At 42.7% G+C, this 27,614-nt stretch overlaps 1 protein-coding gene across 1 annotated transcript in view; it reads right to left on the minus strand.

Moving 5' to 3' along the window:
* The window catches only part of NUGGC (nuclear GTPase, germinal center associated), a 46,357-nt gene extending 18,743 nt beyond the window's left edge, over positions 1–27,614 (minus strand). The window contains exons 1-11 of the mRNA XM_032389023.1: positions 27,575–27,614; positions 25,228–25,316; positions 22,352–22,456; positions 21,632–21,740; positions 20,600–20,822; positions 19,794–20,024; positions 16,158–16,367; positions 10,764–10,939; positions 9,410–9,428; positions 9,038–9,127; positions 437–542 (exon numbers count right to left, since the gene is read on the minus strand). Of these exons, the coding sequence (XP_032244914.1) occupies positions 437–542; positions 9,038–9,127; positions 9,410–9,428; positions 10,764–10,939; positions 16,158–16,367; positions 19,794–20,024; positions 20,600–20,822; positions 21,632–21,740; positions 22,352–22,456; positions 25,228–25,270 (1,312 nt within the window). The 5' untranslated portion in view covers positions 25,271–25,316; positions 27,575–27,614. The remainder of the gene's footprint in view (positions 1–436; positions 543–9,037; positions 9,128–9,409; positions 9,429–10,763; positions 10,940–16,157; positions 16,368–19,793; positions 20,025–20,599; positions 20,823–21,631; positions 21,741–22,351; positions 22,457–25,227; positions 25,317–27,574) is intronic.

Here is a 27,614-nt window from a genome sequence, read left to right on the forward strand (position 1 = left end):
CCATTTAACTAAGTACTTATTTGTACCTTGATTTTTACACATGCCTTAGTACTAGCTCCTCGTCTAGATTTTAAGTTCTGTGAAGAAAGGGGTCATGTCTTCTGCTTTTTCCTCCTCAGAGACAAAGCATACAATAGATGCCGGGTAAATACGTCTAATACTTGTAGCTGGGTGAGTGATGAATTACAAGCCAAATACTTAGGAAATGACAACCCAATCTCTGACCTCTACCAACTCTTGGTAAAATTTGGATGAAAGAGAAACTGTGGTCTCAGGCACCACAACAATGCAGAGAGAAAAACAGATACATCTGCTAACAGGTATAGAAACTGCGACAAGCTGGAAATGACACAGAGAATTCTAGAGAGGTAATTCAATGTGCCGAGCTTCATCTTGAGAATTCTAGCGATTGAAACAAAAAATATATATAAATTACCGGTTTCCTCCTCAGTGAGGAGAGCCTGCTGCCAGTACTCCTGGGCGCTGACAGTGTACACCAGATCGGAAGCCTCCAGAACCTTGGAGTCAGCGGGCAGCTTTCTCTGAAGTGAGAGAGACACACAGGGAACAGAGTAACTCAAACATGGTGAAGGAAACAACGCGCAGGCCTTATAAGAACCTCCAGCAAGCTTCCGCTCACTCACTTTCAACCCGGCAAGAGCCCCTTAAAGAACACAGCACACCTGTACCTCAGGTGTTCCCACCTGTCCGCACCTCACAAGGATGGACATGGTAAGAAAACCGCTGCATAGAAACTATTCTCTTGGGAGTTAAGAATAGCAATTCTAGAAGGAAATGTGTAGAGAAAATAGTTCAGAGTGTACTGAAATGTTCAGAGAGAGGAAAAGTACCAGGATGCTTTATGGAAAAAACACAAAAAAAGCCCAACTCCGGCAAAGGCAGCAACGGGCTAGAGCCGGCTGCACCTGTTCCTAAGAGCCCATTCACAGCTCTCCCCGGCTCCGCCTTTAGTGACATCACCCTGGTAGCTTGAACTTGGCAATGGCGGGAGTATTACACCTTGGGAATCAGCAAATGCTAGAAATCAGGGCTTTTTTTGTTTGTTTCTTTTCTTTTCTTTTTAAACAGAGGGCTGGTTGTTAAATATTTACCTACACCACACAACACGGGGCAAAGGTGCTGTGAAAATGCAAGTTTCTTAGCTGGGTGCTTAGTGAGTAATCAGACACATTTAAAAGCAGAGCGACGTTTAAGTAAATCATGGTTTTCAATGTCAAGGACTTAAGAATGTGAGGAAATCTTTTTTATGATTAGAAAAATCATGATCACAGAGAAGTCACACTGGGATTAGACACAAATATTGTTCCATAATCTTTCATTATTCTCACTTAAAAGAAAAGAAGGGGTGCCTGGGTGGCTCAGTCAGTTAAGCGTCCTACTCTTGGTTTCAGCTCAGGTTGTGATCACAGGTCGTGAGATCGAGCCCCGCATCGGGCTCTATGCTGAGCACAGAATCTGCTAAAGTTTCTCTCTCCCTCTCCCTCTGCCCCTCCCCGCCTCTCTTTCTCTCTCTCAAATGAATAAATCTAAAATAGAAAGAAAGAAAGAAAGAAAGAAAGAAAGAAAGAAAGAAAGAAAGAAAGAAAGAAAGAAAGAAAGAGAAAGAAAGAAAGAAAGAAAGAAAGAAAGAAAGAAAGAAAGAAAGAAAGAAAGAAAGAAAAAGAGAAAAACCATAAAGGGTTGTGTGTGTGCATGAGTGTTTGGGGGCAGCAGAAAACTGTAGAGAGTTGTCAATCTCTTTCTGATGCAAAGATACAAAAGAGCTGAGTGAGTAGTCCACTGGGAGAGGCGAGAGACCACATGTCTGGCAAGCTGTAAGCCCATGCAGTCAAGGCTGGAATAGAGATGCCTGGGTAAGCTTCCAGCAGCCCCACACACTACAGTCAGGGCTGAAATTATACAAAGGATCTGCCAAGATTAACTTTCCCCCCCTTCTGATAGAATTTTGACTCTAGCAAAAAAGTTTAGGGAAAGTTGAAACTGTTTTCTTTTTTTTTTTTTTTTTTTTTTTTTAAAGATTTTATTTATTTATTTGACAGAGAGAGACACAGTGAGAGAGGGAACACAAGCAAGGGGGAGTGGGAGAGGGAGAAGCAGGCTTCCCGCGGAGCAGAGAGCCCGATATGGGACTCGATCCCAGGACCCTGGGACCATGACCTGAGCCGAAGGCAGTTGCTTAACAACTGAGCCACCCAGGCGCCCTGAAACTGTTTTCTATTGGGAGATAAAACTGATGTGGAATTAAATTTAAGTAGGGTTTTAGAACAATTGAAAGAAAGGAGTATGCCTCACTGTGTCTAGGTGTTTACATTATTTAAAATCTTGCTCTAAATTCTGTATACCTCTTCTAAAAATTATTGACGATTAGTTAACACTTATGTTTGTTATTATAGTACAGAGAAATATTTTTACAGTGCCAGTGAAGTGACTACAGTATGCAGGTTCCGTATTATTACAAAAGAGATGTAGAAACAGTTACAGCTAGAAAGTAGGATCCAAGAGGTGAGTGGATATTCATCCAATTATCCCATGGAAAGATGGGTCACTGTTACAATTTACACACATGGTTGGTTAGGACAGTGTATAACACCACAGATATTAAAGTTTGTAAGAAGATATTATATATGAGAGAGGAGAAAGCCTGTACTCAAAATAGAAGGGATACTAGATAAAAGCAGAATCAAAGGGGGATAATAAAGCTGGAGTTAGCTTGAGATCAGTAATATAAATCATGACCCCATTTTCAAAAAAAAAAATCTATCTTTTCTAGCTTTGTCATTAAAATACTTTTGCAGTGATATCACCCTGCCCACTTCTTTTGCTTGTATGAAATCATTTGATATGGACCCCTAGCACCCCAACTTTTATTTTTAGTATTATTTTTTACTGAAAGAAACCCAAGTTTCTTTGAGAGTAGTAGGTCCATATCTTGGGGCAGGGAAAAAATAAAAGGAGCCTGAGTATCTTGTTGTTGTCAAAGAGCAAAAATATTTTTGAAAATCTCTGGGTAAGGCTAAAAGGAACCAGCTTAAATTACAGGCTCCCATTGGCCAAGAGGTGAACTGGAACATCAAAAAGAACACAGTAATTCTGTGAAAAGCCATGAGTCTATTATAATCCTCAAACTAAGTAAAATAAGTAATAGTAATAAGAAAAAAAATGTATATGTATTGGTCTCTTCCCCCAGTTTCTGACACAGGGGGCTCCTAAATTCCTTATAAATCAGGGTGCTAGGACAATATTTGGTTCTAACATTAGTCTTTGTCCCCAGTTCTCAGCACAGAGCTCCTAAAACCACTGTGATTTCCTAAGTGATAAGAACACTAGAAGCATCTCTTGTCCTAATATTTGGTCTTTGACTCAGTACCTGACACAGATCCTAAATCCCTTGGAATTTCCTAAGTGATAGGAGTGTCTTCTTTTTCTAATGAGGCAACTCTGGGTGAGCTCCTGAATGGGGGCTGGTCACAGATCAGGTCATTAAAAGTTTGGAATTTTCAGCCCCACTCCATCCCACCCCCATTTTCCAGAGAGGGTAGAGGGGCTAGAAATATAGTAATTGATGATGCCCCTGTGAGGAAACCTCCATAAAACCCCAACAGTATGGGGTTAGGGAGCTTCCAGGTGGGCGAACACATCCGCATAACGGGAGGGTGACATACTCCAACTCCATGGGGACAGAAGTTCTTGCATTTGGACTCCTCCCAGGCCTTTCCCTATATATCTCTTCATCTGGCTGTTCATCTGTATCTTTTATACTTTATTATATTTTTAAAAACTGGTAAATGTAAGTGATTATTTCATTGCATTCTGTGAGTCATTCTAGCAAATAATTGTATCCAAGGGGGAGGAGGTCATGGGGATCTTCAATTTGTAGCCAAGTCAGAGAGAAGTTGTGGGTAACCTAGGGACCTACTATTTGCAGTTGGCATCTGAAGTAGGGAGCAGTCTTGTGGGACTGAGCCCTTCACCTGTGGGATCTGATACTATGTCCAGGAAGATATTTTCAGCTTGGGTTAAATTGTAGGATGCCCTACCCCATGACCCAGTAATTGTACTACTAGGTATTTATCCAAAGGATACAAAAATAGTGATTCAAAGGGGCACATGCACCCCAATGTTTACAGCAGCAATGTCCACAATAGCCAAAATATGGAAAGAGCCCAGATGTCCATCAACAGATGACTAAAGAAGATGTGGCATATGTATACACACACACACACACACACACACACACACACACACACACACACATGGAATATTACTCAGCCATCAAAAAGGATGAAATCTTGCCTTTTGCAACAACGTGGATGGAACTAGAGGCTATTATGTTAAGCGAAATAAGTCAGTCAGAGAAAGACAAATACCATATGATTTCACTCATATGTGGAATTTAAGAAACAAAACAGATGAACATAGGGGAAGGGAAGGAAAAATAAAATAAGATAAAAACAGAGAGGGAGGCAAACCATAAGAGACTCTGAACTATAGGAAACAAACTGAGGGTTGCTGGAGGGGAGGTGGGTGGGGGGATGGGGTAACTGGTGATGGGCATTAAGGAGGGCATGGGATGTTAATGAGCACTGGGTGTCATATGCAACTGATGAATCTCTAAATTCTACCCCTGAAACTAACAGTACACTATATGTTAACTAAAAAAAAAAAAAAAAAAAAAAAATCGTAATGTCACAGAGAATTGCTTAGGGTGGGAAAAAAATCCCAACACAGATGTCAGAAGTGTTGTTAAGTGTGTTAGCATGGATTGGAAGGATTAATATCATTAAAATGTCCATACGGCCCAAAGCAATCTACAGATTCAAGGCAATCCCTATCAAAATACCAACAGCATTTTTCACAGAACTAAAATAAATAATACTAAAATTTGTATGGAACCACAAAAGACCCCAAATAGATAAAGCAATGCTGAGAAAGAAAAACAAAGCTGGAGGTATCATGCGTCTAGATTTCAAAACATATGACAAAACTATAGTTATCAAAACAGTATGGTACTGGCACAAAAACTGGCACATAGATAATGGAAGAGAATAGACAGCCCAGAAATAAACCCATGTTTGTATGGTCAATTAATCTACAACAAAAGAGGCAGGAATATATAATGGGGAAAACACAGTCTCTTCAATAAATGGTGTTGGGAAAGCTGGTCAGCTACATGCAAAAGAATGAAACTAGACTACTTTCTTAAACCATATACAAAAATAAGCTCAAAATGGATTAAAGACCTAAATGTAAGGCCTGAAACCATAAAACTCCTAAAAGACCAGATAGGCAATAAACTTTTGGACGTTGTTTTTGTTTTTGTTTCTGTTTTGTTTTGTTTTTGGATCTGTCTCCTCAGGCAAAGACAACAAAAGCAAAAATAAACAATTGGGACTACATCAAACTAAAAAGCTTTTGCCCAGAGAAAGAAACTGTCAACAAAACAAAAAGGCAACCTACTGAATGGAAGAAGATATTTGCAAATCCTATATGTGATAAGGAGTTAATATCCAAAATATATAAAGAGCTCATGCTTGGGCACACCCCCAAAAAAACAAATAATCTGATTAAAAATGGGTAGAGGAACTGGATAGACATCATTCCAAAGAAGACATATAGATGGTCCACAGACACATGAAAAATGCTCAACATCACTAATCACCATGGAAATGCTAATTACAACCACAAGATATCACCTTACACCAGTCAGAATGGCTAGTATCAAAAAGATAAGAAATAGTTAAGTGTTAGTAAGGATGTGGAGAAAAAGGAACCCATGTGCACTGTTGGTGGGATTGTAAATTGGTGCAGCCACTGTGGAAAACAGTGTGGAGGTTCCTGAAAAAAATTAAAAATAGAATACCATGTGATCCAGCAATTCCCCTTCTGGATACTTATCTGAAGAAAATGAAAACACTAATTTGAAAAGATCTATGCACCCTCCTGTTCACTGCAACATTATTAATAATAGCCAAGATATGGAAGCAACCTAAGTGTCCATTGATGGCTGAATGGATATTCCACATACAGTGGAATATTACTCGGCCATAAAAAAGAATGGAATCATGCCATTTGCAACAACACGGATGGACCTACAGGAAATTACACTAAGTGAAATAAGTCGGACAGAGGAAGACAAATACCATATGATTTCACTTATAAGGAATGTAAAAAACAAAACAAATGAACAATCAAAACAAAATGGAAACAGACTCACAAATACAGAGAACAGACTGGTGGTTGCCAGAGGGGAGGGGGATAGAAGGATGGGCCAAATAGGTGAAGGGGATTAAGAGGTACAAAGTTCCAGTTACAAACTAAACAAGTCATGGGAATGTAAAGTACAGCATAGGGACTATAGTCGCTAATACTGTAATAACATGGTGACAGATGACAGACTTATTTTGTGGTGATCGTTTTGTGATATATAGAATTGTCAAATCACTATGTTGTACCCCAGAAACTAATATAAAATTGTGTGTCGACTGTACTTCAATTAAAAAAAAAGAAGTGTTGTGAGTGTGTTAATAGCATGAAAGGAAAGGAGAGACACACAGGAGGAGTAGGATGGTTTTCGTTAAAGGTACCCTAAAGCAAAGGTAAAATGCTATGTAATAACCAGCTCCAAGCATGTATCTGAGAATGTAAACACCCAGCTCTCTTTCACCTGCCACATACAAGTCGTCATCCAGTCTTGTGGATGTGAATTCACTAACATCTCTCGAACACATCTCCTCTCCTCTAGTCCTATGGTGACTGCCTTGTTCAGCTCTTAGCACTTCCAGCCGGATTATAGGAGAAGCCTCCCGAATGGTCTCTCTGCATCCAGTCTTCACTCACCCCTCCCCGCATCCATTCTCCTTAATGCTGAGAAAATAATCTTTCTAAAATATATAGTATTACTAGACTGAGGTCTACAAATGGAGTCTCAGGGGTCTGTCATGTTTCTTACAATATGTTTTCCTAATTTTTATTTTTATAATAAAAAATAAGCATAGGAGAGACTATGGACTCTGAAAAACAAACTGAGGGTTCTAGAGGGGAGGGGGGTGGGAGGATGGCTTAGCCTGGTGATGGGTATTAAAGAGGGCACGTTCTGCATGGAGCACTGGGTGTTATACGCAAACAATGAATCATGGAACACTACATCAAAAACTAATGATGTAATGTATGGTGATTAACATAACAATAAAAAATTTAAAAATAAGCATAGACATCTATATGAATGATTGCTTTATAATCAACTTCTGCCTCACATTTCTTTTTTTTTAAGATTTTATTTATTTGTCAGAGAGAGAGAGCACACACACAAGCAGAGAGAGGGAGAAGCAGGCTCCCCACTGAGCAAGGAGCCCGATGTGGGACTTGATCTCAGGACCTTGGGATCATGACCTGAGCCGAAGGCAGATAAGTAACCGACTAAGCCACCCAGGCGTCCCTGCCTCATATTTTCTATGATTAAGATTAAATTTGCTCCCTGCAGTACAAGTGAAGGGTTGATTCAGACTGAAGTAAAGTGGTTGGAGAATTAAGGTATCACCTGGCCCTCAGAGGTGTAGGTGTGTAGACCTAAAAAAGACTTATATGATAATAGAACAATAGTCCCCCTGCAAGCTGACTCACTCTTGTCCAGACCCTATCTCATACACACCAAAGCGCCATATTTATTAGTGATATAGTTGTGAATTGTATATTGAAGTATTTTGTTTTTGTTTCCAGAAACAATATGATGAGGTACTCATTAAATGCATATTTCTTGAATGCCAACAAGAACAACTGAAGAGAATAAGAACAGCTTTGCTCAGTTATTGCCTCATTAAAACCAGCATTTAAGAATTGGTTGGTCAAAGCCTTTGGCTTAAGTACGAGGTCTGATTATTCTGAATTAGAGACAAAAGCTTTGAAATTTTCAATTCCACTTTGTACATCAGACGTTTTCTGCATCAGTGTAATTGAATTCAAACGACAGAATGCAATTAAATATAGAACTGGACATCAGGCCATATGTTTTTACTATTACGCTGCACCAAAGATTTAGTTTCAGCAAAACCAAAACATCTATCACATTATACTAACCCTGATACATCTCTTCTATGTTTTGTTTACAGCTTATCTTAAAATTGGTTTCAGTTTTATCCTTGTATAAGACAATTATAGTAAGGAGTTTTATGTCTGTAACTATTTTAGTGGCAGAATAACAAAAATAATTTAAGAAAATGCCAAGATTCCCACAGAACAATTTCTCAAGCTTGAAAAACACAGCTCGGGGGGGCGTCTGGGTGGCTCAGTCAGTTAAGGGTCTGACTCCTGATTTCGGCTCAGGTCATGATCTCAGAGTTGTGAGATAGAGCCCTGTGTCGGGCCCTGCACTGGGCGTGGAAACTGCTTAGGATTTTCTCTCTCTCTCCCTCTGCCCTTCCCGCCCTCCCACCCCCATCCCCCTGCACCTCCCTGCTCAGGCTCTCAATCTCTCTCTCTAAAAAATAAAAAAATAGCTCAGGCCTTATCTCCCAAGGCTCCTGCAGAAGGCCCTTTCTCCCACTTCCTCACCTTACTAAAGACTACTGGTTCTTTAAAATTCTTCCCAGGAGCATGAAGAGTTTTCCCTGCACCTCTCTGCAACACCCCTCCCCGCCTGCCAGCACGATCTGAGGAAGATCGTGGGTCCCCACAGCACCCTATGCGTTCCTCCAGCGAATCACCCTCAAACAGTGTGGTGATCTCTGATTTTACCTGCACGTATTTCTCAGTGGACCATATGCTCATCCCATCCTTCCAGGAACCACAGGAGGTAGATGTTATCATTTCCTCATTTTACAGATGAGAAAGTGGAGGCTCAGACAGGAACAGTAATTTGCCTAAAGTCACAAAGTTATTAACCAGTAGGACTAAGTTAACTCCAAACTGTCTGCTCCAAAGCTTTTGATGTGGCTACTACACAGAACCCAACAGACATTTGTTTCTGAAAATTTGAGTGGTTGAAAAGCCGAAAAATACATAGGGAAATCTGTTAACTCACCTGGAGTTTTTCCTTGAGAATTCTATTCCATTGTAGTTTTATCATTTCATTTCTTTCTAGAACAGCCTCCCGCTGACTTGAAATAGTTCGCTAGATTGGAGAAAGAAATGAAAGCATGGCAAAGGGTCCAGGGTTATCAAGAGTGATATGGTGATAAGCTGCACAATTGTTTTTGGCATATCTTCATTTGGGCCAGACAAATGTGTATGTATTTGAATTTTATAATATTAATCATAAAAAGTATTATTAAAAATAACTAGTTCATGCATATGTCCAAACTCATTAAGTTGTTACATGAAATGTGTGCAATTTTTTGTATATAAATTATCTACCAATAGAACTTAAAAAAAAAAGTAACTAGTCCATACTTACATTTCCCACTTTTCTTTCCCTGAAATGAAAATTGTAACAATTACTTACCTCATTTTATGTGTCACAGCAGCCTCAACGTTCCCTAAAAGCAGCGTATACAGTGTGCTTTAACACCTTTACATAAGCTCTCTTTGGTCCAAATGTCCTCTCTTCTTGTCCACCTGCAGCGTCCACTTGAAACAAGTGTCTTTATTTCTCAGTGCTTTGTTGGTGGTGGAATTTTCTGTGACCCCCGCCCCCCTGGCCCAATCAAAATGCAGCCCCCTCTCTCTGGATCCCCATAGCCACTTTGCTTGTTCCTCTTTTATAACCTTTAACCTTCTTATAAGACAGTGGTCTCAGTGACTAGGCTCTATGCCCCTTTGAATCTGCAGTGTTCAATAAAGGTTTCATAAATCCCACTGAATCATGTTCAGTTGCAGAGCTGACACTGGAAGGGAGAGCTAGCGATACTATTCTGGGGCAGGGGACAGGGTGAAGGGAGCCTGCAGGTGAAAAAAAAAAATGAAGCTTTAGTTCCAACCTAGCCCATGAAAGCAAGAAGCTGGGGGAAAATCCTTGGCCTATTTCTTTACCAAGGAAGTTGTCTCTGCTTAGTGAATTCGTGGAGACACGGATTCAAGTTTCAGTGGGTGTGGGGGAAGGGCAGAGATGACTGGTGACCAGAAGGATGCTCTTATTAGAGAAGCATTAACACGTTATATCTGGTGACTATGTGCCCCGTGTTCCCAGGACAGACCAGTTGATACTTGCAAAGTGTGCCGTTAGAGAAGAGAAGTTACAGCTTTCTTGGTTATGGAGGTACAGAGATCCATGCAGAAACCAGCATATCTTAACATCTATTAAACTCTAAAATGCTTACCTTCCACTAAAATTTTGTCAGAATTTGACTCTGTAAGAATGCTGTTACTTTTGGTCAAATTCTGAAACATCGAGAACCTTGCTCCAAATGGGTTTAAAATCTGAAACAGAATCTGACACTTCAAAGCTGTGCAGTGCCAGACAGTATTATAGAAAGTGTCTACCAGTTGGGGAGGCGTCTACACATCCCATATCTGCAGGGGCGGGCACACCTCCAGGAGGTGCTCTTTGCATCTCATACACACGAGTGGCACCCTGTATAGGGTCAGCCTACTGGGTATTGAGCAGCTACTCTGTTAGAGGGGCCACAATGTTCAGATTCCCAAGACAATCTACCCAAGGGTCCTAATGTCCTAGGAAGTTACCCAGACTTCTCTTTCATCCCCAACAGTCATTTCCCTGGGTCTGGAATGTCCAGGGGTCAAAGCTCTGTTGTTGCGGAAGTCGGGACCCACGGAGGAAAGCCCACAGGTCCGCGAGCCCAGCCCAGTACCTTAGATATTCCGGCAGGTGGAGTTTGTCGGTCTTAGTGACCACCAGGGCAACGTCCCGGCAGAAGCCCCTTTGGCAGGCTTTGATGCTCTCACTCAGAAGGTCTGCATGGGCTCTCCCTCCAGAAACTCTTTCGATGTCACTGATCACCCAGATCACTGAGCATTTATCAATGGTCTGTGGAACATAACCACAGTAGGTTTAGGAACATAAGTGGCGTCTCAGTTGTAGAGGACGTGACCCCTTAATGTATCATTCATGTCCTCTGTGCTCTGCCCCATCTCTCTTCCAGTCCTACCTCTCAGCTCTCCCCACCGCACTCTCCATGTACCAGCTCAAGGCTGAGCTTCTTGAAGTTCCTCACATGTAACTTGCTCTTTTATCCCTCAGGACCTTTGCACTTGCCACAACCTCTGCATGACCTCCGTTTGCCCTTTGAGACTCTGCTAATGACCACGTGAGGATGGATTGGACACCCCACCTCTGCATCCTGCAGCACCTGGACTTACCTACTTACCTCTCAGAGTTATTGTATAGGATCGGCTCTCTGTACCACCCCACCCCACCCCACCCCTAGATTGTGAGGTACTTGATGGGAAGAGGCTGCACTTTTCAGTGGAAAATTCACAACACCTTAGGCACAGTGCTTGGCCCCTCTTAAAGGATTCATAGATATTTGTGGCATTAGTGATTGATAGAATTCAAGAAATCAGACCTTCAGCCCCAGATCCATCACTGGCTTGCTTTACCTCAGTTGTCTTCTAGAGAAAATTATTTTTTTTCCAGAACTAGTTCTGGTCATGCATCCAGACCACAAAGTTATCAGCAGAGGGCATCATTTCCATGTTTGACTGCCCCTGCATATTCAGCACACTGCCACCATGTGGGGGCAAGGAGCCAGGACCTTAGGATTCAAGTTGCAAAGGGCAATGGACAAGAAATTACAATTGATTAAAATCATAAAGATTGCTCTATTAGATATGCAACTTTTAGGTGACAAGTAATCGTGGGCTGCCTTGTGACATTTCTCTTACTGTACTGTTTCACTTGTTTTACCTCTCCATATAAATGAAAAGCTGGTCCAGCTCAGGGATTGAGTTTTTTCTGAGGTTCCTCAGGACAGCACTTTGCTCATAGGGGTGTAACAAGTTTGTGACTTGCTAATTAAACCATTATTTTACTTTATGCCAATGGTTCTTAAGTTGAGGCAATTCTGTACCCCAGAGGACATCTGGCAGCCTCTGGAGACATTTTAATATATTTTTTAAAGACTTTATTTATTTATTTGAGAGAGAGAGAGCATGCAGGGGAAAGAGAAAGAGAGAGAGCATGAGCAGGGGAGGGGCAGAGGGAAAGGGAGAAGCAGGCTGCCTGTCAGCAGGGAGCCTGATGTGGGGCTCGATTCCAGGACCCTGCGATCATGACATGAGTGGAACGCAGATGCTTAACTGACTGAGCCTCCCAGGCACCCCTGGAGACATGTTTAACGACTTGGGGTAAGCTAGTGGGTAGTGGGTAGTGGGTAGAGGACAAGGATGCTGCTAAACATCCTTCAGTGCCCGGGTCAGCAGCCCCACAACAACGAATTACCTGGCTCAAAATGTCAACAGTGCTGAGGCTGAGAAATCTTGGGTTTCAAGTTTGTTTTTGCAGTGGACCCTTTTCAAATGAAATATTAGGAAGATTTCCAATTGATTTTTAAAAACTGAACTGCTTTAGTTGAACTGGAGATGGAGGGTTTGGAGCCCCCACCTGCTCAGTATCCTCAACCCTCTGTCCATGGATCTCTTGGCTTTATGGATCATTATTTTAAAGCCATCAATCTTTAGAGTTAGACAAACTTCACTGTTTTACAGAGAGGATAATAGACCCCTGAGAAGCAAAAGATTGGTTTAAGGCCATACAACTATGGGTCCTGAACCTCCTCCTTACGTGGATGGATTCACATTTAGGCAGGAAAATAAAAACAACTGCTCCCTCCCACTTCCCAAATTATAATCTATCCAGGGAAGCTTCTTGCTATTCAATCAGGTTGTGGAAGATCGTAGGCTACCAGGCTGCAAGCTCCCCCAAGGGCAGAGCCTCTTTCACCTTCGTATTCCCATGGTCCCGGGCAACTGCAGGTGCTTCCTAAATGTTTATTGACATGAGAAGAGGACTGCAAATTTCAGGCCCTACACAAGGCTCTGACTGCCAGGATTTGGTCAAGTTAGAGTGGCAGAAGACATAAAAAAGCTTACCTAGAGCAACCGAATTTAGGAGTGGGTGGGGTGGCATCCCCGCCCCCCCCCCCACCGACTCCCTCCCATGATGAGAATGGGACCTCAGAGAGTTCAGGTGGCATGCCTAAAGTGTCATGACTTCAAGGTGGCAGACAGACAGACACGTGAATTCATAATAGTCTTAGCTTAGGGAAGGCATGGCTGGCAGCTAGAGAGACGGGGGAGGGGGCATTGTGCTCTGTTCTCCCTAAAAAGTGGGGAGTCTTTAGTCACTCCCTGTGAGAGAATCTCACAAAACCGCAGGAATGCAGGGGAGCTGAGGCCAAGCAGAGGAGGCTGGAAACCATCCCTTCCCTATAGCCCGACCTCCTCAGAGAGGGTGCTCTGAGCCAGATCTGCTGGCTCCTTTGTTCTGAGTGGCCTTTGATAGGCTGCCCAGCTTATCATAACTGGCAGTGACCATGGCTCCATCCAGGGAGAGAGGCTGGCTGCCTCCCTAGGCTGTTGCTCTCCGGGCCTAGCCTGTACTAGCCAAGGCTGGCGATTGCACTCCCAGAGCTGAGACCCTGGCCCTCATGTCAGGACCTGAGCAGACTACCAAGGGGAAGGACATTGGGACTGCCTTTATCTTAGAGAACTATTAGGGGAGGTGCTGTGGGGAGAGATAGAGCCTCAGCCGGGAAGGTAGGAACCTGCCCTCTGTTTCAAATTCTGCCATTCAGTAGCTGTGTGGTCTTGGGCAAATTACCTCCTCTCTCTGAGCCTTTATTTCCTCGTCTGTAAAATCAGGGCATAGGCTGATTATCTGTAAGCTGTCATCCTGATCCTATCATCCCAATCTTGACTGCAAACCAGTCTTAAAGCTCCCCTGGCCCATAGTCAGAATCTGCAGAATTTAAAGTTTGCATCTAGCAGAGAATCAGTGGTTCTCCAATGGAGCCTTCTACAGCGCTGGGCTGATCATGACTCAGTGATCCCAGCCCTCCCTCCCAGTCCCCTTCCAGCTCCAGTCCTATGCCTTGTCCCTGTGTTCCCACCCTGTGCTCCTGAGCTCCTCTGCCTAAAGACACACTTTCTCTATCACATACCCCAGTCCCTTTTATCCTTTGAGCTTCCCCAGGAAGAATAGTATTCAAGCCCAACCCCCAAGTTTTCCAGGCTTACCTCTGTGCCCCTCTCCTCTACACCCCACACCCCTTCCCTCCAGCCACCCTGGAAGACTCATCCTTCCCCCAACACTTGGCTCCTTCATTCCTCTGGGTCTTTGCTGCTCTCTGGCCTAGAACAGTGCTCAGGGGTCCCATTCTCAACAATCTTCTCTGGTGACTGCTGAGCTCAAGTGCCCTCTCTGAAGCTTCCCTCACATGCAAAAAGAATTCATCACTTTGTGCCCTCATAATTAAGTAAAGTGGTTTGTTCATTAATATGACAATTAGATTCCCTTCCAGACTACAAGACTGCCAAGGGCAAGGATTTTATCTCTGTACATCCAAAACCTAATGCAAAATTGAGGAGAGGCTCAGTGGGTGTTTGCTGAAGGAATGAGGTCTCTTGTTGAAGGTAATTTCTATTTTTGAGTGTTCATAGCGCCTTGGACTTCTCATACATCATGTTCTGCCAGGGATTTAGTCATCTGTAGGTGTCTTCTCTCCTGTTAGACTCTAAGCCCCTTGAAGTAAGGCTCTGCTTCTCATTCAATAGTGGTTTATTTTCCTTTCAGCTTTTTAGTTATATAGGTAATACATGTTCATGCAAAATATACAAACAACACACAGGTGTGCATAGTAGAGTGGTAGTAAACACAGAAACTCTTGTTAACAGTTGGGTGTGTATCCTTCCAAAGGCAAGATTCTACTTTTGCTGTTCATTTGCAAACATTACACACACATACAGGCACACACATACATGCTTCTTAACATTAAAGATCATGCTCTGCATCTTTTAATTTAGCTTTGTTTTACCATGTAGGATTATAGTAGGGTTTAAGAGCAGAGAGGCTCTCGAGCATCCTGCCTGGGTTAAAATCCCCAGGGTGATAATGGGCAACTGACTTCACTGAGATCAGTACCTAGCACAAAGTAAATGCTTGGTAAATGTCTGCTATTATTATTATTAGCTATAATCTTTGCATCCTCAGTGCTAAGTACATTGTCTTACATATTATGTGTTCGATGAATGAAAAACAAATGAACAAAGAGATAAATTCTTAAAAATATTTCGACCTCTAATCATTAGGTACAGATCTAACTACCCCAATGCTTAACTCACGGGCTGTGGACATATCTGGAGGTGCCTGCTCAGCTCCAACTTCATTTGCTAGGAATTGAAACCCTACCCAAGATTTTGGCTGAAAGTGGACTTTCAACCACCACCCTCAGCCACAGCTGATTGCACTAAGGATACTTAATCCAGAGAGGGTTAATCATTAGCTGTGCAGTAATTGGTCCCGTTTTCCTTCTTAGGAATGAACTAAAGCACATAGAGACTAAAGTCAGACAGTCATAGGTGTATGAACTACAACGTCATTAGAGACAGGGGTAGGGTGGTCATTCTCCACAACGTGGAACCTAAGGACTACGTAGAGAAAGCTAAGTGAAAAGCAGGACTCTGCAGAGCAATGCACAAAGAGAAACAGTCACAAGAACCAGGCAGAGGATGAGAGAGAAAATGGCAGCTTCTGTCCTGATAGGTGGCCCTGAGGTCTGGCTGTCTCAGGAGATCCTTGGATACTCTTTTGATTAACCCCTCTTAGCTTGGGATTGCTTTAGCAGGTCTCTGTGCCTTACAACTAAACACCTTAGCCCCCTCCTGGTTCCTTGGTGCTAGGCTCTCAGCTTCTGCACTTTGTACGCACCCCTTGGTCTCCCCTTCTCCCCCTCTGTCTGCATTTCCTCTGCTTACTCCTAGACCGGTCTACTCGGTTGCTGACTTTTCCCCTGTACCGCATACTCTTGTTCTAGCTTTCTGGCCTACCTCATGATTCCTCTCTCCCCAGTTTCTCTGGCCACCCCTCTCCTGCCATTGCCCTGAGGCTTAGAACCTAGAAAGTAGAAGAATTTAAACCTCCTGAGCTCATACAATCCCTGCAGCTGAAAGCAGAGCATTCTTTGTTGCTTTAGAAAGGGTGGAGGAGTTGAGGGAGGAGGGAACAAAGTCACACGAAAGAGAATCACCTTTTTCCACATCTCATCCCTCTTGCTGTTGAAGTCACCTGTGCCTGGAATGTCCACCAGTACAACGCCTTCTGGAATCAGCTCTGATTTGGGAAGAGTCACTTCCACATGTTTGATCAAGGGCCAGATTTGTGTCTCGGCTGACTCTCCATCCAGGTCTCTCCTCTGAGTCCGGATGTAGGGGTCCAGCTTGACAGACAGCTCTCCTGCCTGAGGAAGAAGGACAAAGTCACACACACCAGACATTCTCCCAGTTCCTCGGTCCTGGATCAGCTGTGATTCAGGTTCAGCAAAGGTACACTGAATAATGGTAAGAAACAGCACTGGGCAATGGATACCAGGAGGCCTGTGATCCCATCTGCAAGGGTCTATGCTCTGAGAGCCAGAAGGGACCCTGAAGATCAGAAAGTGCAAGCTCCTTAATGTACAGATGAAAAAACCAGAGCCAATTAGAATGGGGCTTCAGCAGAGTTATAGCTTCACTGGATAACGATTTCATCCTTGAAATTCCATTTCAATTCTTACTCTTTTTTTTTTAGATTTTTTATTTATTCATTCAAGACACAGAGATACAGAGAGAGAGAGAGTGCATGAGCAGGTGGAGAGGCAGAGGGAGAAGCAGGCTCCCCGCTGAGCCAGGAGCCAGACGTTGGGCTTGATCCCAGGAGCCTGGGATCATGACCCGAGGCGAAGGCAGACACTTAACCATTTGAGCCACCCAGGCGCCCTCCATTTCAATTCTGAAATTAATGTTATTAATATGCAATTGTCTACATTTTGGAGAGAGGGCATTCTTCCCCCATGGCTAATGCAAATATCGGGATTACCAGAAAGCCCTGACTAGAAAATTGATGGTGATATAGTGACCATATTTTCCAAATTGAAAATTGGTCTGAAATTGATCTTTAAAAAGGTTTTTAAAATTTCTCTTCCAAGTACAAAAAATATCTGGACGCATAGGCATTTCTAGAATGTTATAATGATGGGGGGAATGGGGAACTGTTCTCAGCCCACTTTCCTAGCGAAACATATCTTCAGGCAATGACATATTCAGGCCAGCAACCATGTGTGACAGCAAATCTCTACTGGGATACTATTTCAAAGAAGATTTGGGATATATGGTGGTCATTTTTTTAAAAGATGTATTTATTTGAGAGAGAGAGACAGCACTGAATGGGCGGTGGGCAGGGGAGAAGGGCAGAGGGAGAGGGAAAGAGAGAGAATTTCCAGCAGACTCCCTACTGAGCACGGGGCTGGATCCCATGACCCTGAGATCACGACCTGAGACTAAATCAAGAGTTGGACGCTTAAGCAACTGAGCCACCCAGGTGCCCCTTCGGTGGTCATTGTTAAAAAATATCTATAGAATGGTCCTGAGAGAAAGATAAGAACAGAAATTCTTAAGAGAGTTGAGATTAAATCAGGGGATTTGTTGCAATCTGGGTAGGGAGTTACGGAATTCATCGATTCTAATCAAATAACAAGAAATTGTGAAAGAAAAGATGATAAAAGTTCTTTAAGATATTTAATTTAAAACTAAAGCAGATACTGCGGCGCCTGGGTGGCTCAGTTGGTTGGGTGTCCAACTCTTGGTTTCAGCTCAGGTCGTGACCTCATGGTCATGAGGTTGAGCCCCGTGTCAGGCTCCCTGCTCAGTGCGGAGTCTGCTTAGGATTCTTTCTCCTTCTGCCCCTCCCACTCGTGCTCGCTCTTTCTCTCTCTCTCTGAAATAAATAAATAAATCTTTTAAAAAATAAATAAAGCAGATACACTAAGGGCAATGTGAAAAAAAAGCATGGCCTTGAAAAGTCCCTTTGAATAAGAAGAAGGCTCAACCCAATAAACTGGCTCAGGACAAACCATTCTGGGAGGCAAACTCAACTTCCTCATTCCAGTCTAGAATCCTGGACTCAAACTTTGAATCTGTGTCCTCACTCACTGAGATGTAATTGTGTTTCTTTTTTTTTTTTTAAGATTTTATTTATTTATTTTTGAGAGAGGGAGAGAGAAAGACACAAGCTGGAGGGGGGAGGGTAGGGGCAGAGGGACAAGCAGACCCCCTGCTAAGCAGGGAGACCAGGCTCTGATCCCAGGACTCTGGGATCATGACCTGAGGTGAAGGCAGAGGCTTAACGGACTGAGCCACCCAGGTGCCCCTGTAATTGCGTTTCAGTGAGTATTTCAACTCCTAGTTTCAAGGGGTAAATTTATAACATTGGGAAGGAATATTTCTACATACAGAGTAGTGAAGAAATGGATACTATATTGATACCTTGGTGTAACACTTGGTTTAAGTTGAGTGTGTGCAGATAAAGTAAACAGTTTTGTAATCATTGTTTCTCTGGACATGCTCAGTCTATGTTTTAGACATTATTTTGAACAGTAATACCCATTTAAATGTAAGAAGTGACTATTAGATTTGTTTGATTTCCTAGATATACAAGAGCTAAGTGCCTTGAAAGATTTCATTTATTTGACTTCTAAGTGTGCCTGATCGAGTATTTAAAAATTTTTGAGAGAACAGAATATATTAAATCTGAACTGTAACACAAAAAGTCTAAGGAAAGTTGATTAATTATATAAGTAAGCATTAGCTACTTAAGGAGGACTTGCTATGTTAACCTTAGGAGATAATTGAACATTAAAATTTAGAACAAGTGTAAGTAATTATTCTTATTTCATACAAAAAAATTCCAGATTTATAAATAGAATAACAATATTTTAAACATGAATTTTAAGAGACAAGAAACACTAGGTTATAAATGTATAATGTAAGTTACATATTAGTTCCATAAGTGTTTTACTTTAATTTAAAATGAAATAATAAAATGAATATTGATAATAGAAGTGAGGAGAGCGTTGTTCTACTTGCTGCATATCCAATATCCAGCCTGTCCTTTGTCCATGCTAACAGAATAGTGCTTGTTTGTTTGTTTGGGCAGTGGATTGAGATTGGTCCCAGCCAGTCATAACACATTTGCTTCTTGCTTTAGACTCCCTTTCAGCTAGGAAAGGCCATGTGACTGAACCAGAGACCCGTTCTGAACAAGAAAATCTACCCAGAAGTTTGTTGGGGGTGTTTCTGAGAAAGCTTTTACTTTCCCAGGAAAGGGGAGATGTGGTTGGTGCCAACTTTTATCCATTTCTTTCTTCCATGAAGCCAACTGTGAAGTCCAGCACTTCAGTAGCCATCTTATGAGTATGAGGCAACAAGTTTGAGGGAAGGCCAAGGAAACCCAGGAGGTGTTGATCTTGACATTGATGAGCCATTGAACCAACCCACAAACCCAACTGCTTCCAGACTTCTTATGTGAGAAAATGAATAAATCCCTACTCATTTAAGCCATTATAAATTGGGTGGTTTTGTTTTTAAACATTTGCAGCCAAAGCAACCTTAGTTAATCCTCAAGTAACTGTAAATAGTCTTCCCTGTGCACAAAAGACCCCCCAGTCAGATACTATCATTTCTCATTTGACAGCCATAAATAATGAAAAAGAACTTGGGCAGGGATACTTCTGAGTCGGGTATCAACTCATTTCCAATAAAAACACTGTGCCATGAGCAAATCTCCTAAATGAATTCAATTCTTATACTTGTGACTCATGATAAAATAAAGAAAGAGATCTCAAAGCTACCTCTTCTGCCTTGAGGGTGATGATTCTGGAGGTGGGGATCTTTCCTTTAGGCTTTGCCCTTAGTAACTCTTCATAGTTCTTTCTTTCTGCTCCATTTCCATAAAACATTTGTAGCTTCCAGATGGCTTCCTCCACGGCATCATCCCTGTCCCACGCATCTGCCTCTTCTCTGTCTAGTTCCTCTGTCCTGTGCAGGAGTTTAGTCAAGTTCTTCAGCTCTTCCTTCCACTCCTGCCAAGGGAGAGTAGGGCCAAGCCCCTCATGACACAGATATGGAAAACAATGAAAAAGGGAAGTAGTCCATTGTTCCTGTGGAGGCAGTGAGGGGCTGCATATAGCCAAGAACTCTAAAATCATCTAATCCTGCAAGGGATCATCTAATCCAAACCTCTTGTTTTGTCATTAAGGAAACAGGGACCCAAGGAGGGAAATGGCTTGCCCAAAGTCCCATAACAACAGTGAGAGGATGCAGGCTAGAACCTCCATCTCTCTCTACGGAACTTTCTCATTCTGTACTTGTTTTTTTTCATTCAAGTGTGCCTGATCAAGTATTTAAAAATTTTTGAGAGAACAGAATATATTAAATCTGAACTGTAACACAAAAAGTCTAAGGAAAGTTTCATTCAACAATGGCATAAACTATATTTACAAGGAAGAGAGAGGGAAAAGGAAAGAAAAGGAAGGGAAGAAGAGAGGGAAGGAGGAAATAAAGGAGGGAGAGAGGGAGGAAAACAGGGATGGGAAAGAGGAAGGAAGGGAGGAGGGAGGGAGGGACAGAGGGAGGGAGGGAGGGAGGAGACACTTACCTGGTCAGAGAGAAGGTGGATTTTGGCCTCATACTGCTCACAGCAGCCCGAGCTCACTTGTACAATACATGAGGTACATATACTTTCTCCAGATACTGGTAGAAACATTGCTTGCTGGATGATGGCATTGATCAGGGAGCTCTTCCCAGCCCCCGTGCTTCCAAATAATCCAATGTAGATCGGGTCCAATGACGGTTTTTCAATCAAAGCAAGAAGCCTGTTTCTAGATTGATTTTTTAATGCACATTGTAATGGTCATCAAAGCACAGTGGGAAGGATATAAAAATAGAACACGAAGGAAGTAAGTTCCAATCCTAGGCAAGTCATACATCTTTTTGAATCTCTGCTACTTTCTTGATCAGAAGGGAATATTAGTCCCTGCTTCCTACACAGAGTCGTCATTAGGCTCAAAGGAGATTATGCAAAAATACTTGGTAATGATAATTCTATACAAACTCTGTAATGCCTATCCAGATGTGAAGCATCCTGGTTTGTGTTCTTTGGAAATTACATAGTCTTGATCCTAGAAATAAATTTTAGGCAGAGGTAAAGTATTATTGGGAGCAACCCAGAGACTTTCCGAGCAGGAGATTCAGCCCTGGCACCAATCAAGTCCTTCAAGTCAGCTCAGCCCAGTGGTTGAGGCCACAGGCTAGAGTTTCACACAGCCTGGGTTGGATTCTGGCCCTTTAGTTTACCAACAGTGTGACTTTGGTCAATGTCTTGGACTCTCTAAGCCACAATTTCAGTAAAATTGGGATGATAATAATAGTTCTTCCTTTATAGGGGTATTGGGACAATTAAATGAAATTTTATATATGTAAAATATTTAGCAGGTTACCTAGCAAGAGTGGCAACCCAATGAATGGCATAAATAAATAAATAAATAAATGCCCATAGCTACATAAATGTTTAGCCTTCTTTGCTTAGTTTCTAATTGAAAATTCCCTTTCATTGTTGGAGAAAAGCATCTACAATCCCCTAAGGAAAGAATGGATGGAAGATTTGATGGGTAGCTGATATCAGACTCACATGAGATACTTGACTCCATTAGGAATGCTGTCATCCAGGAAGACAGACTGAATAAGTTTCTGATACGTGTTGCTCAAAACCCTTCTGGTCCGTGACTCCAATTTTTCATCTGGAATCAACAGGAATGTATTACCTGGCACGTACCTGGCAGAGGTCAAGTACTACATCTCCAAAAGAGGAATGTGCTCAATATCACAGAGAAAGGGAAAAAAAAAGAAATGAAATGAAAAGCCAATTAAATATGATAGCAAGTTATGTGATACTAGCGATAATTGCCCATAGGAGATAGCAATTACTGATTGAGAGCCTCCCAAGGAGCTAGCCTGCTCTGAAACTCCTTGTAACAGAAGTCAGCATATGCTTTGCCATGGGCTATATATAGCCCTTCTAGATTCTTCTCTCCTGTGGTCATAAAAAGAAAAATTGCCGGGGCATCATAGAAATATTCACCAAGGCACCAAACCAACCATTTTCACAGTCTTTGTTCTAATCAGGAAGAGGTTATTTTGATAACAACCCTCCTATCCAGAGACTCCTACAGATGAATTGTCAAATTATAGATCTCTGTAGACTCTGAGGCCTCCTTTTCTGGATCAGGATCATTTGAAAATATTTCATCCTTCTTTCCAATTTAACCTTCTCCTCCTTTGAGCATTTTCACACATTTGGAAAAGAACAGAGCCACACTGGAAGAAGCCACATAGCAGTCATAACACTCACATTCCTTAAGAGCACTTTGTTCCACGGAGGGAAATGCTCGGAACCTCTGGTCTCTATCTGAACGTCTTCTTTTTTTCATTGGTTCTTTAAATACATCATCATCAACTAGACATAAACAGAGGTTATATAAAATTAGAAGTCTTGGGGCATAGTATACTTGCCTGATCTCTATCAGTACACAAACCCAGAGAATCTAAGAAGGCTCCTGCCAGCTCTGTATGCCTGTAAACTCATATCAGAAGCAGGCACAGTTGGGCCATTCCAGTCTGGTTGCTAATTCCCAGAGTCATAGCACTTTGCATCTAGCTCCAAAATGCCGTCTAACATATCTCCCCAGAAATGAAATGAAAAGTTTGGAAATCCCGAGAAGCCAAAATGGCTGGATATTCTTCACTAAATGCCAACTGTGTACAGAGAAGCCCACGATAGGACCAAGTGTGGGGTGAAGAAAGGCCTCTGGGAGGTCTTTTCAAACTGGGAAAGAAATTGATCAGGAGCCGAATGCAGAGGAAAGAATGGGCCGCATAACCAGGGCAAATAATTTCTCCTTGATCATCTGTAAGATGAGAGGGCCGACAAAAAATATACTCAATGTAACAGTGTGGGAGGGTGTTCTACCAGTGGATGCCCTTCAGAGGTTAAATTTGGAAGAATTTTCCCCCTTCTTCATTGAAAGTCATTAGCAGCTGCTTCCTTACATAAAAAGGAAGGGAAATCTCTAAGAAGCAAGTCTTTGTAGTTCTCCAGAGATTTATTCACTTTAATGGTTTCCTTTGGTTATGAAGTGAAGGGCTGGTAGGGTCCATAACCCTTGGGAAAGGGCACAACCAAAACACTGTGTTTTGGATGAGTTTTAGAAAATACCCCCTGGTGGTCTCCACCTGGTTAGAAAAGGGCCATAAGTGGGTCTTTGGGGTCAAGGTGATTGGAAATGATCCTAACCCAGTGCTCCTGGGATTGGGAAATGGCCATGAGATGAACCCTAAGAGTTGATCCCCAAGAGTCATGGCACTCCAAGCTCATACAGGAGCGTGAGGCCCCAAAACTGAGCATGACACTGGGAGGGCATCTTCCCTGAAGAACCACAGAGAAGTTTCACTTTGGGACCCAGGATACCAGCCTGTGCAGAAGGCCCAGCCTCCACCACTGGGCTCCAGACAGCAGGTCTTCCAGACGGTTCAGCCTTACGGCTTCCAGGACAAATCCTGCCATGTCCTGGAGCCAGCTCACACCCCAGAAAGTGTTGCAGTGCAGTGGGATGCTGTTTGCCAAAGCCCAACTCTCTGCCACTTCATGTTCATGCAGTGACAGGGAGTTGAAAGAGCTTGTATTTCAGACCCTTCTGTCTCAGACATTCCAACTTCTTTAATCGAGCTCAACTCAAAGAATTCATCATGGCTTAGTTTAAGGACTGCATAGAATTAAATACCAAGTTGCTGGCTCAGTGGTTGGAGCTGGAGAAGAAGAAGCAGGGAAGAAAAGAATCTGCCACTCAGGCCACCCTAGACCAGCTACAGGCCGAAGAATACTTTAGTCCATGTTATAAAAGGTGTCTCAGGATTCCAACCTTCGTGTCTTAAGTGAAGGATGTCAGGCTTTGGTCTCGACTTCAGAACTCAGGAACTCTTCTTTGCAAACAGTATGTGCATAGTATCTTAGCCATGTGTATAAAACAAGGGATGGGCCCGTGTATCCATGGCCTTTATTTCAATTTTATAAGCACTGGCAATTAATCTGATAAAAGATCGGAAGCTTATTTCTCAACCAAAGCAAAGGCTAAGAAGTCAGATAAAATAGCAGGGTTTTAAACTTTTTCTTCAATTTCTAAAATGAAAAGCCCCTTGGAAAGGAGAAAGTATTCTATCTGGGATTTGGACCATTTAAGGGTACTCTTGCTATATAGATTGTAACTGGAATGAACTGGTCTGAACTGGCCACATCTCTTCTCATTCCCTGTAACTGCTCAAGCACTCCCTCTCCTTTTCCAGCATTTTAAACTGAATCACCCTAGAAAAAGAGCAGGGGTGGGTGGGGGCAGTCCAAAGCTAGTCCACTGCTGCTGTTGCTTCTTGCTGCCACAAGGTGTCGCTTTTGAAAAACTGATCCTTAAAAGCCGGACACAGGATACGGGCTCATTAATCCTGAGGGTTGCCAGACAGAGAGTGCCATGGATCTTCCAAGCAAGCTCTTTCAGGGCTAAGCTCAACCAAGGGTGCCCCAATGTTATCGTTCTTTCAGTTTACGTGACCAGCCATGCCTTGGATGCTAGCCACCACCCCACTGACCCAGAAACCGTGTATTCCTTGCACCTCAGGGATTTCATCCCCTGTGAGTGAGGAATTTTTCCTCTCAATTCTCAAAACACAAAGGATGTGATACTCCCTGTTTTCTGTACATAGGGGTTACTTTCCTGCCTCTTCCTAGGGAAGGCTCCCTCCTTGGCTCCAGGGGCTCTACATCAGCCTTCTAGGGAGGGAGGCCGCTCTCCCTGACTGCAAAGGCTTTCACCCTGTATCTCCCCTTCTAAGAAAAGCACCTGATATGATTCCAGGGGCCTTACCTTGCCCATTCCAAGAGAGACTACTCTCAGAAAATCCAAGATGGGTTTCTGGAACCTCCTTTTAAAAGGGCTGTGTGTATGTGTATACAAATATAATTGCTGGTCAGACAATCTACTACATTATGAATAGCCTATTTTAGTTGTTGAAATAATTTACATTCATTCACTATTATACCATGTCATAAGAAATCAGCTTTTGAATAAAGAGGAAGGAACACTGACTATAATTAAATACAGTCTCAACCCATTGGCCCTTCATTATATAATGATAAATAGGAACAATTTATCCCATCAGGGAATATTGTAGGGATGTTACCTGGATGTGCCCCCTGACCCACAAAATCCTCAGTGTCTTCCATCTTCTGTTATGCAAATGCCTGCTTTTGTCCACTTAGGAGAACCAGCCTGAAAATACATACAAAGTACAAGGGTGGGGGTGGGGATAACAGCAGAAGTTGTAAATACAAAAAGCAAAACAAAAACAACAACAATGTGTAAATCTGCTTATGCTTTGTTTCCCCGACTAGATTCCAAGCTCCTAAAGGGCAGTAGCCATTCTAACTTGTCTTTGAATTCCTCATAACATATGCTACATGTCTATTTAAACATGACAAAGATCCATGTTGGACTATTGGTTTTCAATAGTCCTTACATCTATAGAACTTTAAACTGATATTATCTGAGATCTTTAAGACTGCCCACTCTGAAATAACCATAAACCTCCAGTGATCAGAGCCATAAAGGTGAGATTATATGGCTTTACTCCTTTGGGTGACATAAGTGGCCCAATCAGGTAAGCCTTGGGTTCCGTTATATTTAGTTCCAGCAGGTCTCAGCAAGAATCTGGAAGATGGATGGAACATTTGATATTCCTAGGGTTCCCTGGAGTTGCTTTGGGAGCTACGGAGTCGGGCAGGAGAGCTGCGATAACTAGGTTCTCTGGATCTTCTTTTTTTTTAAAGATTTTATTTATTTATTTGAGAGAGAGAGAGAGACACACACACACAGAGAGAGAGAGCACAAGCAGGTGGAGGGACAGAGGAGGCAGAAGCAGACCCCCGCTGAGCAGGGAGCCTGACGTGGGGCTCGATCCCAGGACTCCAGGATCATGATCTGAGCTGAAGGCAGACACCAAACCAAATGAGCCCCTTCTCTGGATCTTCTTTGCCACCTCACTCCACTTCGACGAGGAAGACACCCCTACTCGGGTCTATATGCAGCACCACAGCTTGGGGTATCTGCAGGGTTAGGGGGTGGGGGGAAGAGAGGCACATCCAAAAGGAGAAGTGTCAGATCCCACCTGCCTGCAGCCCACAGGCCGACAGACCTTGGACATGGAGAGAGAATGGGGCCAAGAGAGGCCCAGAACAGAGTGCACTGCACAGACTGGGTAGGGATATGCTATCCTGGAGCTTCTTTGTCTCCACACATAGAGAAGAATTTGAGGAACACAGGTGGGGAGCTTCCTCTCCTTATCTGATGTTGCTGTGTGGATCACTCAGCCATGTATTTCAAAAGCAGTCACCGGCCCTTTTGAAAAATGCAAAATCCCACCTGATCTGTCAACTGCCACTAGACTCCTGGGCCGTTAGAGTCAAAACAGCCTCTTCTGCTTAGCTTGGCTGGTGGATATTAACTGGCCAAATGGTTTCTGTACTTGGTAGGTGTTGGCTGGATGTGGTGGGAATCCCTACTATGTGCAAGGTCCTGAGGCTGAGTTCCTCATCTCTCCATTCTTTATCCTGAGGCTCCCTCTCAGACCACCCCAAACTCCCTACAGTTCTCCAAGGCAGGGCCTCCTAATCATTCATGCAGTTTAGCGTAGGCTCTTCTCTCTGTGTAGGGTACCCTTCCCCTCTTCTTCCTGGTGAATTCCTACTCTTTCTTTAAGACCCTGTTTTAGCATTTCCTCTATGAAACTGTCCTGATTTCCAATCATTCCCCTCTTGTGTCACCACTGCTCCAAGCACACCTCTGTTATAATCCTTTCTTGCCCCTTCCTCCTTTCTGAACCATGAGCTATTGGAGGTTCTATCTACATTTGTTTCAATGTTGCATTTCCATCATGAAGTGCAATGGCTGAAAATAAATGTTGATTGAATGAATGAATGAATGAATGAAATAAGGGATGGGAAGCTTCTGATGAGATTCTACACCATAGGATGTTTTAAGCCAATTACTTTTTTTTAAGTTTTTATTTAAACCAAATTAGTTTTTGATACAATTAGAGTCCCAGCTTAAAGAGTAAAGCAAAGAGTAGGAACAAAAGGACAAGTATGCAAATGGAACAGCAACAACCATGAGTAGTGTTGGGAATGCTGAACTTGACAAGGGGATGATATGGCAAAGGCAGAAGATGTGGATAGGACTTCACAGTGGTCTTCAAATACATGACCTTAGAGTTGCATATACAAGAGGGATGATACATGTTTTCTGTGGTCCCAAGAGAGGACCACTAGGGCACTTAGCTTTCGTGGAAGGTACATTTCAGCTTAACATACTCTAGTAGTTAGAGTTGTCCAAATGCAATGAGCTCCCTTAGAAAGTAATGAATTTTCTGCCACTAAAGGTATCTGAACCTATACTGGGGTGACCACTTAACAGCGACATCCGACTAGATGAATTTTAAGGCCTCTTCAAATCCCAAGATTCTATGTTCTTACTTGAATTGTTTGCCAGCAAAGCTAGTAGTAGAAGTCCTCT

This window comes from Phoca vitulina, unplaced genomic scaffold, assembly GCF_004348235.1.
Source record: "Phoca vitulina isolate PV1807 unplaced genomic scaffold, GSC_HSeal_1.0 scaffold53, whole genome shotgun sequence".
Taxonomy (NCBI): Eukaryota; Metazoa; Chordata; class Mammalia; order Carnivora; family Phocidae; genus Phoca; species Phoca vitulina.